This window comes from Artibeus jamaicensis, unplaced genomic scaffold (genome assembly GCF_021234435.1).
Source record: "Artibeus jamaicensis isolate MK-2021 breed Jamaican fruit bat unplaced genomic scaffold, CSHL_Jam_final contig_64, whole genome shotgun sequence".
NCBI lineage: Eukaryota > Metazoa > Chordata > Mammalia > Chiroptera > Phyllostomidae > Artibeus > Artibeus jamaicensis.
Window position 1 is genome coordinate 10,564,717 of NW_026521911.1, and position 14,040 is coordinate 10,578,756.

Genomic DNA, 14,040 nt, shown 5'->3' on the forward strand with positions numbered 1-14,040 from the left:
AATCGAGCTCAGTGACTGGACAAGCAGGGACTCAATGAGATCAAATAGAGCCTAATAAGGATTTTATGTTTAGATTTCATTGGTGGGTTTGAGGTGGGGACGGTGTGATCCGATTTATGTTTAAAAATAACATCACTCTAGCCCTGACCAGTGTGGCTCAGGTTGTTGAGTGTTGTTCTGCAAAGCAAAAGGTTGCCGGTTTGATTATTGGTCAGGGCACATTCCTGGGTTGCAGGTCTGTTCCCCAGATCGAGACAGATGCAAGAAGCAACCACTCAATGTTTCACACATTGATTTTTCTGTCTTCTTTCTCACTCCCTTCTCCTCTCTCTAAAAATGAGTAAGTAAAATCTTAAAAAAATAACATCACTCTAGAAGTTGGTTGGAAAATAGACTGGGAGATGGGAGGGAGCATAGCATTTCAGATGTGTTTTGAATCGGTGGGAAGAGAACACACTCACCTGCTAATGCAGGGTTAGAGGAAGTTCCTGATATAATTTAAATTTAGCAAGAATACCAAATTAGAATTGTACAAGAGAAGGTGCAGAACATCTGCACAGAGTTCCTGGGCTCCTAGAGTCCCTGGTGTAGGCCTGCAACTACCATGATGCTGGAAATCTCCATTGTTGTTTTGCTTCAGCCTTGCGTATGAAATGCTTTTACCACCATTCCAGAAGAGCTTACGTAAACATCTGTTTATTTTCCTTTGAGGTAATATTTATATACCCATATTTTCTCGTGTATAATATGCATTTTCCCCCAAGTTCTTGAGGGCAAAATAAGGATGTGCATTATACATGAGTAATACCCAAAATACCTTATATCTGTTCTTGTGTTTCATAATCATTTGTTATGTAAAATTTCTTGTACCACAATATATTCAAAACTAAATGCTAAAATACCTTTATAATAAACAAGTATAGCTAAATAAATAATGGAATTAAAAAATTAAAATAAAAGATTTTTTTTCTGAAAATTTGGTCCAAAAACATGGGTGTGCATTATACATGGCAAGATATGGTCCATCAGGCTTTCTTTGTTCTTGATCCAAACTCAGCATTGGTAAGACCATATTTATCTGGAGGGAGGTGGTGGAGAAAGCCGAATCAGGGTCCAGTTGGCCTTGACTGTTTTTGCCTCTAAATTTCCAGTGTTGTGGAAAGCCCATTTTCCTTTACACAGCAAAAGTAGAAGCAGGGAAATCAGGGGGCTGTGAGCTTAGTTCAGGAGAGAGGTGATCATGGTTTGGACTAGGCTGAGAATGATGGAAATGGTGAGAAATGATCAGATTTGGGTGTATTTAGAACAGAGAGCCAATGGGGTTTGCCGATAGATTGGAATATGAGGTGTTAGAAAATGAGAGTAATCAAGGCTGACTCTTAGTTCTTGGCCTGTGCTACTAGATAGTGAGTTTAAAAGGTCTCTTCGCTCAGAACTATAGTGTAGCAGAGAAGGGCTTGCACAAGCGGAATTTTGACTTTTCCATAAAGCATAGCCAGGGCTTAGATAGGCAAATAGATAAGGAAGGCGTTCCATTGATCTAACATGTATTTGAGTACCTACTGTGTGCACAGCCCTGGATTAAGGGACTTTAGGCAGTGCACCACAAATAGCCCTGATTTTTGAAAATCAGAAAACGTTTTGAACCTACTCATTGTAGTATTAAGAGAAATGACTGATATTGTGCTTTTTCAGTTATTTTTCTTCTACCATTAAACATGTTTATTAAGGACTCAGTTATGTGTCAGACACTGTTCTTACTTCTGATGACCCCTCCATCCATCAAGGTCAAAACAACAATGTACCCAGGCGTTGTCAGATGTCTCTTGGGGGAGAAAATCACCCCAGGTTGTTTAGTACTACCACAAAGGATAGAAAAGCCATAGGTTTGATAGTTGGAGAATAGCTAAAAGTAGCTCTCAACATACCTCCTTCTCTTAGTATCATCTTACATAGATATTACGTGTAACTAATCATAAAATTTGGGGGCTGGGTTAGTTCTTATTGGTTTTCAAGTAAATCCAACATATTTCAGTTTTTCTAAGTTTTTGACATAGATTGTGCATGGTCCTGCAGTATTCCACTAGTCCTAAAATACTGCTAGTCTTTAAACCTTCTTGTTCATAGTATTAATAGTTGCAACAATCTGGTATATCCTCCAACAGCAGGAAAAGAATCCTCCGTTTGATTTTTTTATTGCTTGTTCATCCAAATATTCCACTACTGATATTTATCCTTCTATGCGTATGCCGCCTCCCTCCTCCCTCTTCCCCAGGCCACACAGACACTGGTGTGAGAGGAAGAGCAGGCACCCTGTGACCACCTGTCTAAACTGCGTTTCTGTTGACCTCTCTCTCGCAGTGAGAGCCTATAAGAAAATTGTGGAACTGAGACATCTCCTGGAAATTGCTGAGAGCAACTACAAACACTTGGGAGGGATAACAGAAGAGGATCTAAAGCAGAAGAGAGAACAACTGGAATCTGAAAAGTAATGTCCTCCAAACTCTAATGGTTTGTTTCTAGTTATCTCTCTAAATGCCATGTGAGGGCTTGTTGACCAACAACTTGTTTTCTTTTTTATCCCCACCGAAGGGTAGAAGATTCTATTCTGTTTTCCTCCTATGTCCCGAGATGGAGAAAGCGTTAAGATTTTTTTATTGTAAAATACACATACAGTGTATCATCTTAAATATTTTTAAGTATACAATTTAGTAGTGTTAAGTACATTCACATTTTTGCACAAACAATCTCCAGAACTCTTTTCATCTTGTAGAGTTGATTTGTTTTGAGACTACAACTACTTTAAGCTTTTCAACCAACACATTTTTTTAACCATCCCTGTCAAATTGGACTGCTTACTCATGAATCAGGCCCACTGCTGTGTCCACTGACTGTAGTGCCGCATCAGAGGATGCGCTTGTGCTGAGACTAGAGGCAGTGAGCAGTTGCATCCTTGACTTCCTGCACCCTGAGTTGGCTCTCTGCGTACTTGGTGCCTCTCTAATTAAACGCTGCTGGAGTAGAGGATGCCTAGTTTCCCCCACTGCCTTCTGCTTGCCTGTCTGTTTTCAAAGTGGACAGGGAACAAAGATAGACAGGAGAGGAGACTTTTGATTTAATCAAAACTCGGTTTTATAAAGAGCAGTACACGTGGATTCTCCTCTTTCCCTGCCCTCTCCTTTGGTTGGATCTCTTTCACTCAGACCCTTAGAACCTCCCGTTTGTTTCCTGTCCCTCTATCCTCTTCTGAATATAGACTCAGTAAGAGGTCTGGTAAATATATTCAGAGTAATATCCAAATCTTTGATAAGGGTTATCCTTCCATGGGTACTTGGGAATTTGAAGAGAAGACACAGCTTTAAGCCAAAATACTATTAGTGGGATTTTAAACACTAGGAAACTGTGGAAAACCAAAAGAAAATTTTTAAAAATCAGGGTCTTTCTTCATATCTCACAAACCACACCATTTAATTAGTTGTTCATTTCCTATATATTGATTACAGGATTTTGAGATGTAGAATATTTTTAGTGTAAGAGCCTAACTGAGAGTTTTTAGATCCTTGTGGTCTAGAAAAGTACTTCACAATGGAGCAATTCTTTCCTAGATAATAAGTATTAAAATGTTGGTTTTCTTGGCTTCTCTTCTAAGCAGGTTACTCTACTTTGCTATAGCTGCTTGCATTACTTCACTACCTACCACCTGCTAGGTACTAGATAAGCCTACTGTTTACATTACCTCATGAAATTTTCACAGCTCCAAGGGCTCACTACATGGATTAGGAAACTGAGACTTAATATTGAGGTTAAATTATTTGCATAATATCAAGTAGGGAGGAGAAGAAAGGGTGGGGCGGTGGGGTGGAGCCAGGATTTGATGGAGCCAGAATTTGAGCCTGAGTTTATGTGACTCTAAAGCTGTTATCTAAGATTATTACAATTTTAACAGTCTTTAATGGAACTTTTAACTCTCATGTTCACTTTCGGTGAGAAATGGTTATATTATTGATGTAAATGATTTTGAACAGGATTTTTTGGGAGATGGCTTTAGCTTTTGTGCCAGAACATAGTTTCCTGTCAGCTGAGACTGTGATGTTCCTTCTGAGTTTTGATTCTTTCCAGAATTTGTTCTCAACTTTGTGTTGAAGGCATCTTAAGACATTTACTATTTGGGTACAAACTCCTGATCTTAGATCTAATTGTAAAGAAAAACTGGGTAAGTATTGATTTGAGGGAAGTCCTTTTCTTTTTTGTTGTTCTCCATTAGTTAGTCCAAACTCACGATGCAGCAAAACATTGTGCAGTTCTCTACCCTGGGGGTGAGTTTCTTCTCTTCTTTGCTGAATCCTAGTCTTCCACACATGCCATTCTTCTCTGCATTCAGTCTTAACCCCACTCACTCCTCTTGCCTGCATTGATTTTAAAATCTTCCTGATGTCTCTCAGCTTCCTGTCACTGACCTCTAATCCTTTACCCCCATATCCTGCAGTCTGTTTTCAACACAGTGTACAGAGTAATAATTTTAAAAGCTAAATCTGGCCCTGACCGATGTGGTTTAGCAGGTTGGATGTTGTCCTGCAGACTGAAATGTCCGGGTTCAATTCCCGGTCAGGACACATGCCTGGGTTGCAGGCCAGGTCCCTGGTTACAGGTGTGTGGGAGGAAAATGATTGATGTATCTCTCACACATCAATGTTTCTCTCCCTTTGTTTCTCTCTTCCTTCCCTTCTTTCTAAAAATAAATAAATAAAATCATTTAAAAAAACACCTAATTCCAGTAAGTCTCACATACTGTTGACGGAAAGCCAGGCATACAGAAGTATATAATGTACACTTTCATTTACAGGCATAGGCAGAAGTAATGTCACATGATAGCTATCTGGAAATGTGGTTGCCTGTGGGAGGAGGGTTGCCTGGGAAGGTCATGAGGGAACTTCTATGGTGAGGGAAGTACTCTGTATCTTGGTAGTGGTGGTCTATACAAAGGTTTACACATTAATCAAAAGTCATTGACTGGTTCACTTGGTAGTTGTGTATTTCTTGCAAAGTAAATTTTATATCATTAGAAAAAAAACAGCAAAGCCAAACAAAACAAAAATCTAAGTCGGATCATGCCATTTCTCTGTTCAGACTGTTACCTGGCGGGGCAGCCTCAGAGGGTGCGCCTCAGGCTGGCCTGAGGTGTGTGGGTTTTTGACTTTGTGTAGGAAAGATTTCACAGCATGAGTCCAGGTGATTTTGAGAGTATGTTTACTGAAGCTGGGGACAGTGAAACAAAGGCAGGCCTTAGGATAGACAGAGCAACAGGAGAGCCTGGGCAGTGTTCTGCTTTGGCTCCCTACAGTCCTTACAGGAAATGAGTGAGCCGAGACGGTACTGCTGTTGCCTTACCGAGAAGTCAGAGAGAAGGTGGCCTTGATTCAGGGGATTAGTCCAGGATGAGCTGCCACTGCCCATGTCTCCCCTGGCTGCAAGTCTCATGGGGACCCTTAGAGTTTAAGAGGAAGTAAAAATTCATGCCTGAGAAGGGGCATGGGTATGCTTTGTCTTGAGGTTTTTTCAAAATCTTTTTTCTGTGGGAGAGAAACTTAGAGTGTTTCAGCAGGATATTCCTCAGCTTTTCAGAGCGTTTTATATGCTGATGCACCGAAATGAGTGCACGGAGGAGAATGGGGTTGTTCTTTGGTCTGCTTTACTGTTTCACTTTTATCTTGGGTCTGTCTGGCTCTCACTGAGTTTTTATTCGTTCCTCTTACTTCATCTGCCCTTGGGTTTAGCTGGCACAAATGGTGTGAATTGGGTCTCTGTTCTCTGTTTCCCAGATGAGGGCGATTTAAGCTATGTATTCTCTGGTTAGGGAGGAGAGGTATAAGCTATTTGCTCTCAAGTGTCCTTAGGAAAATAAGGTCTTGTGATCTGCTAGCTGGCTATATGTTGTTCAAATTGTTTGGCCTTGTTTAATTTGCTAGTCTCAGTTTCCCTATCCTTACCCGGGAGTTTTCCTAGCTTCTTAACTATCATGTCTCGAGGTTCTCCAATGGCTTCCCATTTCACTCAGAGTAAAAGCCTAGGTCCTTGCTATGCCTTATAAGGCTCTTCGTTTTCTGGACCCCTTTCACCTCTCTGACCTGCTACTCTCCCTTTTATACCTTAAACTCTTCCAACCACTTTGGCCTCTGGTTTTCTTCCAGGTCACCGGGCATACTTCTGACTTGCTGTCCCCTCTGTGTGGAATGCTCCTCCACCAAATGTCTACTTGATTATCTCTCTTATTTCTTTAGAACTTTCCTCAGAAGACCTCAGTAAGGCTTTCCCTGGCTACTATGTGTGAAGTGTTAACCCCCTCTTCAGCAACATTTTATATTACTCTTTGTTGCTTTATTTTTTCTCCCACAGTATTTATCAACTTCCAGCATACAATATTTACTTACCTATTTTCTTTACTGTCTGTCTTCCTCCTCTGCTAAGGCAAGCCCCAGGGGGGCAGATTTGGCCTATTAGGGTCACTGCTGTATCCCCAGTGTCTAAAGTCTAGATCAGTGCCAGTTCATTGTGGACTCTCAATACATATTTGTTAAATAAGCAATTATTTGTTAATTGCCTTAAATATAATACATGGACGCTTTTCACTATTATGAAAAGTAATGTTTAGTTCATATTGGAGATTAATGAAAAACAACATCTTTTTTGGCAGGACTATCCAAGAGCTGCAGGGCCAGCTGGAGTACGAACGCCTGCGTAGAGAACAGTTGGAATGTCAGCTGGATGAGTGTCGAGCGGAGGTGGATCAGCTTAGGGAGACCCTGGGAAATACGCGGGTCCCCAAATTTATCACAGCGGTTAGTGTCCTTCTTAAAACATTTGTGGTTCTCAAGAAATAGTATACAGGAGTAGCTGAAGTACCAGATTTGGACTGGGGCTGTTTGGACTTGGGTCCTGGCTGTAATCCTTTTTGGTTTGAACAAGTCATTTAACTTCTCTATGCCTTAGTTGTAAATTTATACTTTCTATAGTGTCGTGAGGATTAAAGGAATATATGTATGTGTATATGTATATATGTATATATGTATATATATGTATATCTATAGATACAGATAAAACTTTATATATATACACATATACATTACAGCGGTGGGCGAAAAGTAGGCTTATAGTTATTTATATGGAAAAATACAAATTAATAAATAATAATAGAAGGTTAAAGTGTTTTGCATATTCACAATTACAAACCTACTTTTGCCCACCCTGTGTATATCCATCCATATGTGTATTGATTAGAAGAGCAGCCTGGTTGATAAATGTGCAGTAGTGTTATTATTCTTATTATTGTACCATGTAAGAAAAAAAATATTTGCAGAGTAACCATTGATCCCATATCCTTAGCTCTTTTTATAATTCCCGGCTAGAATTTTGAATTTTTAATTCAGAATATAGCTCTAGGATTTAGAAATGCTTAGAGTGATAAATGAAAAGGACAGATATCCAGAACAAAGCTCAAAAGAAACTGATATGCAAACAGAAACAGAGCCCTGGCTGGTGTAGCTCAGTGGATTGAGCGCTGGCCTGCGAACCAGAGGATGGAGGTTCGATTCCCAATCAGGGCACATGCCTGGGTTGCAGGCCAGTTCCCAGTAGGGGACGCATGAGAAGCAACCATACATTGATATTTCTCTCCCTTTCCTTCCCCTCTAAAGATAAATAAACAAAGTCTTAAAAAAAAACATCGAAACAGAGAACACATACAGGACAGCAGTCAGAGTATTTCCACAGTGGAGTGACAGTGACAGCAAGAAATCCTGGTGGTGCTTGAATTTCAGGCCATCTGGTCCCAGAGTAGAACAGGCAGCAGGTATACTGGGGACACTTTGACCCCTGCTCTCTCTGGGAGTGAAGCCAGCTGTGATGTGGCACCTGTGGACAGCTCACGTGACAGAGTGCAGGGTTGCAGGTACATTTCCTATTTTCCTGCCGTAGGAAAGTGTTTTCTTCAGTCATCGAGGGTGAGTTAGTTCTGCTCCAACCCTGTGCCACCCCAGATCTGACCTACAATGCAAACTTCTGGGCACTTTTAAATTTTATTTTGCACACACTCATCAGTAGTCTCTTTAAAATAACCACTTTTAAATAACGTATGTGCTGCTTGTGAAATATTTTTTAAAAAGGGCAGACACTGCTCTCCATACTGAGTTCTGCCCTCCAGAGGAAGCTACTGTTAATGATTCGGTATGTCTCCTTTCAGATGATACTCTGTTCATTTAGAAACGTGTGTATTTCTCTGCATATACAAATTCAGACACTTTCCTGGGTTTGAATTTCCCAAGGAATATAATTAATTATAAATACTCCATTCTCTTCATTTTTGCAGTGTTCACCTTGTACCCCCCTGAACCCCTGGGGAAACTTTAGTATGGAGGGGCCAGTCTGTGCATCCATGCGGTGGTGGCTGAAGACACACACACACTTTTTTGTACGCTAACCACTTCTGCTCAGAATATGTTCCCTCCCGCCCACAGGCAGGAACTCTGCTGGCTCGCACAGCCCCCTCAAGGGCAGGAGCATACGCTGTTCTTGTCCAGCTGCCTAGACCTTTGGACATCACCAAAGCTGACATCTTTTGAGTCATTCTAAAATGATTGTCTACTCAGAGAATTTTAGTTTTCTAGCTAGTTAAAAAGTATCCTTTTCATTCCCAGAAGCTCTCATCTCACAATGGGGTTCAGTTTCATACTCTAGCACATCCTTCTTAAAGCCTCGCTCCCTGTCAACAGTGAGTTGGCTTTTCAGAGAGCCGACTCCAGGCCCCCGCACTCTGGGCCAGCTGTGCTGTGCAGTCCTGCTTTAGGTGGTCTGGTTTTGGTATAAGAGCAGCGTCACTGACCTCTAATGGCAGCTGCAACCTTGGTGCTGCTTATATTCTACCGCAAAAGCGTCTGAATCTCAATTTCCTCATCTTTAAAATGAGGATAACATCTACCTTATGGCATTGTACTGATGTTAAAGGAAGTATTGTATAGAAACCCTGTCTAGCAATATTACAGTATTATAATCTCCCCTTCTTATCATTTTTTGATCTGTATTATGCACTTATATAGCTTTTTAATAACACAACTTGTTTTGATAATAATTATTGTTATAGTGCTTTCTCACATATTGTCTTATCTTAGCCCACATTAAACATCACTAGCTGTATTTTTTTCTATTCTCCTACATGTAGCCTGTATTTTCTGAACTTGCCCCACCACCAAGCCTTTGTTTATTTTGATACTTAGAAGGCTCTCTGTCAACTCTGCTTCTCTGATTCTTCTAGGAACCATCTTGTTTATGAACCCTGACTTAATCCTCCTGACTACACGTGATCTTCCTTCTTTTACCCAATAGTTTGTACAGTTCTGATCGCACATCATCACTTGTAGTTGAGTTTAGCTGGGTACTTACTTTACCCACAGTACTGAAATTTAAGTTTTGTGACATCATCTAACCTATCGTAGTAACAGCATCTGTATCAGGTTACTGAGTACGTGTTATGTATTAGCCTCAGTGCCATGAACTTTATATGTGGCAGATCTCCCAAACTGGTATCATTTGGTAAGTCTTTAGTGCAATGCTTTGGGCCATGTTTGCTAATTAAGAATGGCAAACCATAAAAGGTTGGTAATACTACTACTTCACTTGTTATGTATGTAAACTACGAAATCCAGTGGCACCATATGCCAGCTCCCAGTGAAAGGTTGGTTGTTGTTTTTAGACTCGTTGGTATGCTTTTCCAAGGGAAGAGACCATCAATACTTACCCGATGCTCACCAGTGCCTTGCCACCTGTAAGGGAGGGCTACCCAATTCTCCATCTAGTCCTCTCTCCAGTTTGCAGCTGAGATGGGGGGAAGGAACAGACATGTGGTTGTGTCTTTTCAGGTGGTGGTGGGACAATGGCAGCTTCTGTGCTCGTACAGTACGACTTGAGTTAAGCAGACGGACCTCATTAGCAAAGGTGTGGGCAGGAACACCCTGGGAATACTAACTCCAGCCACAGGATCTCCCCTGGACAGGTTCCTTGTACTGTTCATGGAGCCCTTGCACTCAGGTTGGTCCTGCCTAACTGGGTGCAAGCATTTTTGACTAAAAGAACTACTCAAAGATAATTTAACATGTAGTGAGCGTCCACTGTGTTTCTAGCCTTTCTCCTTCCCATAGCATTTATTAAGTGATTCTTCTGTGTTGGGTCCTGAGAACATGATGGATAAAAATACTCAGAAACAGTGGGTGGGAGGGCAGAGTGGAAAATGAGACAAGAGCAGTAGAGGGACACTGCGTGAACACAGAGGAGGAGGGAATGGAGAAGCCAGGAAATACGATTTCTAGCACTACAGGGCTTGCAAAGAATACAGATGACATAGTGACACTGTGCATTTCAGTTGGCAATCCATTGTGAAATATTAGTCTAAGTCAGCGATTTTCAACCTTTTTCATCTCATGGCACACATACACTAATTATTAAAATTCTGTGGCACACCAAAAAATATTTTTTGCTGATCTGACCAAAAAATAGGTATAATTTTGATTCATCCACACTGATGGTTATTGTGTTGGCTGTTGTCATTTTTTATTTGACAATCTAAGGGAAAAGAGTCAGTTGCTCCTGACTAAAGTCAGGTATTGCATGTTTTAACAATCTTGTGGCGCACCGGTTGAAAATCACTGGTCTAAGTTAGAAGCAGGAACAACAAGGTGTTCTATTCCGGGGACATTTTAGGTAGAGAATAGTACTGCGTGGCGTCTCAGGGTGCCGCCCAGTCTTGGGAGTCAGCACAATCTGATGCACTGGTTCTTCAGTTTTAAGAATTTATTTATACAAAATCCTAAAAGAACTGTAATCCAGAGTTGCAAATATCATTACTTCTTTTCTTTTGGAACAGATAATGTCGAAAGATAAAATGTGTCTGGGATAGAAATCTTATTTGGTTCTCTTTTCTTTTCTCATTTGTAGGAAAATGACTCTTCTTGTGAGTCAAGCAAAGAGAAGAGGCAAGTGAAGAAAAAAGTGTCTTCTGGGGGCGTTTTTGTGAGAAGGTACTAATCAGTGAAATAACTTTAAATAAACTTGCTTGATTTTTCTCTTTTATTTTAAAAATTGGTGTTAATCTATGTAAACTCTTTCAAAAATATTCTGATGCACTGTAACTCCAAATCTGAAGGGAGAAATATGTTACAGAACATCAAAGGAATTGTTAAAATTACATGGACTCAGTTGTACTCCACTCCCGATATATCCTTTTTATATTTATGTGGGCAAGTCAAGATTCTAGATTTATTAGTAATTTACATATAAACTTTAAAATATAATATGGTAGTGTCTAGACTTCAAAAGAAATCCAGTACTAGATATTAAAAATTGTTTTAGATATTAAAAATTATTGAAATTTCTATCATAGCATCATAATGGAATTATATTTCTTTTACTTGCTAGAGACTACCATTTCCTATTACTAGGGAAGATATTAATTTTGTAACTTTTAAACTTTTCAAATGACTTTAAAAAGCATCTGGACTTGGAAGAAAAATGCAACATAAGACCAGTAACTTTTAGAAACAGACAACTTTACAATAACAACCAAGTATTTCACTCAGGAAAGTTTTACAAAAAATGGAGAACAGTGCTTGCTAAAGGAGAAAAACAAAACTGTAATGTATACTTACTAAGAATGCCCATTTTAAATAAAACCTGCTTTAAAATTCAAACATTGCTCTGTCTTGCACGCTCTATAAGAAAGGATATAGAGATGAGGCAAATTACAGAGACTAAAAACATGCTTTATTGGTTTTTTTCCCCCTTGACTTTGCTGACCAAAAAAAAAACCACAACTGTGGCGTTTCATTTCAGTTCTGACTTAAGTTCCCTCACTTTTCCTACCCAACCCCACTCCTCGGTGACCTAGGGAACATTTGTCTCTCTCCTGGGGCAATTGTCTGTATCCTGCCTCCCCCTGAAGTTCTGATTGGTAGCTTTGAGCTTTCCTGGCAGCAACTTCTTGCCGTACATCAGACTGCCCACCGTCTAGTCCCTGGCATGTACTTTACATGGCCACTAAAGGCTATTTGGACTCAGTATCACCAGGGCCAGTATGCCCTGGTATGAGTGCACCTGATTGCTAAGACCAATACAGAGCTGGTCAAGGGTCTTTAAGTAGTATTAAAACCTTTTTGATAACTTTTATAGTCATTACTGTTAGTTTTTCTGTGATCTCAATGGATTATAGTAATAATTGTCAATGTTTATTGGGTACTTAACTATGTGTGGGATCTGTGCCCAGTCGTTTACAGATATTCTCTCAATTCTCACAACAGCTACAATAGATATTTTATACATGGAAGTTAAAAATAATTTGCCCAGAATCACACAGCAGTGTGGAGTCAGGATTCTCACCTTAGCAGGGAAAGTTCAGTCTGTGTTCTTCTTTACCACTACTAGAGTTCCCAAATCCATATTTCTCTCACCATCTGGGACACAGCCTTACTTTTTCCTTCTAGCCTGATGACCCTAAAGTTAAAACCAATCTTGGAAATAGTCTGTTATACTTGCTCCAGTTTTTTTAAGGCTTCATCTCCAATCTTTCTCTGTACGAGTACCATAAGAAATAGAACAATGTTGTAAGAGAAGTATGCACTGTTGTAGCCCAGGTTCCCTGGCCGTCCCCCAATATCCTTCCCTTTTTCCACAATATTAGAATTTACTTGGGCTTATTGCTGCCCAGGATAAGGACTTAACCTTGCAGCCTCTCTCCAATCTAAGATACCAAGTTGTGGCCAATAGAGTGTGAGCATAAATGGTGTTTATAACTTTAGGGTCATGCCTCTAAAGGGAAGGGGTTTGCCCACCTCTTGCCCATTTCTTCTGGAACGTGGATGTTGGGGTGAGCCCTGCACCTGGCAGATGAGGGCCACAGCAGGAAGTGAGAGCAATAAGATAAGTAGGATCTTGGCCCCTGATACACAGAGCTGGCTTACTAGCCCTGGAATGGTTACACTTGGGTGGCAGGTAAGAGAAATAAACCTCTATGTTATTTGAGCCACTGTTATTTTGGATTTATTATAGCAGCTAGGTCTAAATCATAATATAGCTCCCAAATTATGTGCTTTTGATTATAAATCACAAAAATATACTATCATCATGTTAAAGGTCGTATTTCCTAACACTAACAAGCAGTTCTGATTTGTCTGGATACCAGTTGGGTGTTTAGCAATTCAATCTGGACATCAACTACCCAGGGTTTAGCATCAGACTCCACAAGTTACGTGCTCAGTCTCACAAAACTGCTCCCACTTCAGACATTATTTGCAAGTCCCAGACTGTCACGGGTACTTCTAATTGCTGTTCATCTGGGGGTTGCCATATCACCTTCCTTGGATTCAATAATTTGATAGAATGACTTCCAGAACTCAGCATAACACTTCACTTACTATTACCAGTGTATTAAAAAGGATACATCTCAGGAACAGCCAAATGGAAGATGCATGGCGGCAAGGTATGGGGTGAGAGGTGCGTGGAGCTTCCATGCCCTCTGGGTCTTTTCCCTGCCCAGCACCTCGATGTGTTCACTGGGATGGCGATTGACGGTTGCACTCAATCTCTAGCTCCTCTCCTTTCCTTTCCCCTCCCCAAAGGTTTAGGTAGGGGTGGGGGCACCTAGAAGTTTCAACTCTCTAATCATGCCTTGGTCTTTCTGTCAAGCAGTCCCTATTCTGAAGCTATGTAGCAGCTCCTAGCTACCAGTCATCTCAGTAAAACAAACAAACAAACAAAACACTCTGAAGTCTCCAAGGATTTTAGGAGCTATGTGCCGGAATTGGGGACAAAAATTAAATATACAAGGGGAGGACCCCCTCAAAAAACAGGATTTATTTATAAAAAAGGGTTTTCACGAACTACTATAAAGGACACATGGACAAAACCAAGGGGGAGGGTGGAAGCCAGGGAGGGAGATAGGTTTGGAGGGGGAAGGGGGGAGGGGTGTGGAGAAACTGAACAATAAAATAATTTAAATAAAAA

At 40.5% G+C, this 14,040-nt stretch overlaps 1 protein-coding gene across 5 annotated transcripts in view; it reads left to right on the top strand.

Annotated features, from left to right (window-relative positions):
* The window catches only part of ANKRD42 (ankyrin repeat domain 42), a 45,377-nt gene extending 33,639 nt beyond the window's left edge, over positions 1-11,738 (top strand). For all 5 annotated transcript variants that reach the window (XM_037138593.2, XM_037138594.2, XM_037138595.2 and 2 more), the window contains 3 exons: positions 2,362-2,488; positions 6,692-6,836; positions 10,981-11,738. In XM_037138593.2, the coding sequence (XP_036994488.2) occupies positions 2,362-2,488; positions 6,692-6,836; positions 10,981-11,070 (362 nt within the window). In that variant the 3' untranslated portion in view covers positions 11,071-11,738. The remainder of the gene's footprint in view (positions 1-2,361; positions 2,489-6,691; positions 6,837-10,980) is intronic.
* Positions 11,739-14,040: the final 2,302 nt, after the last annotated feature.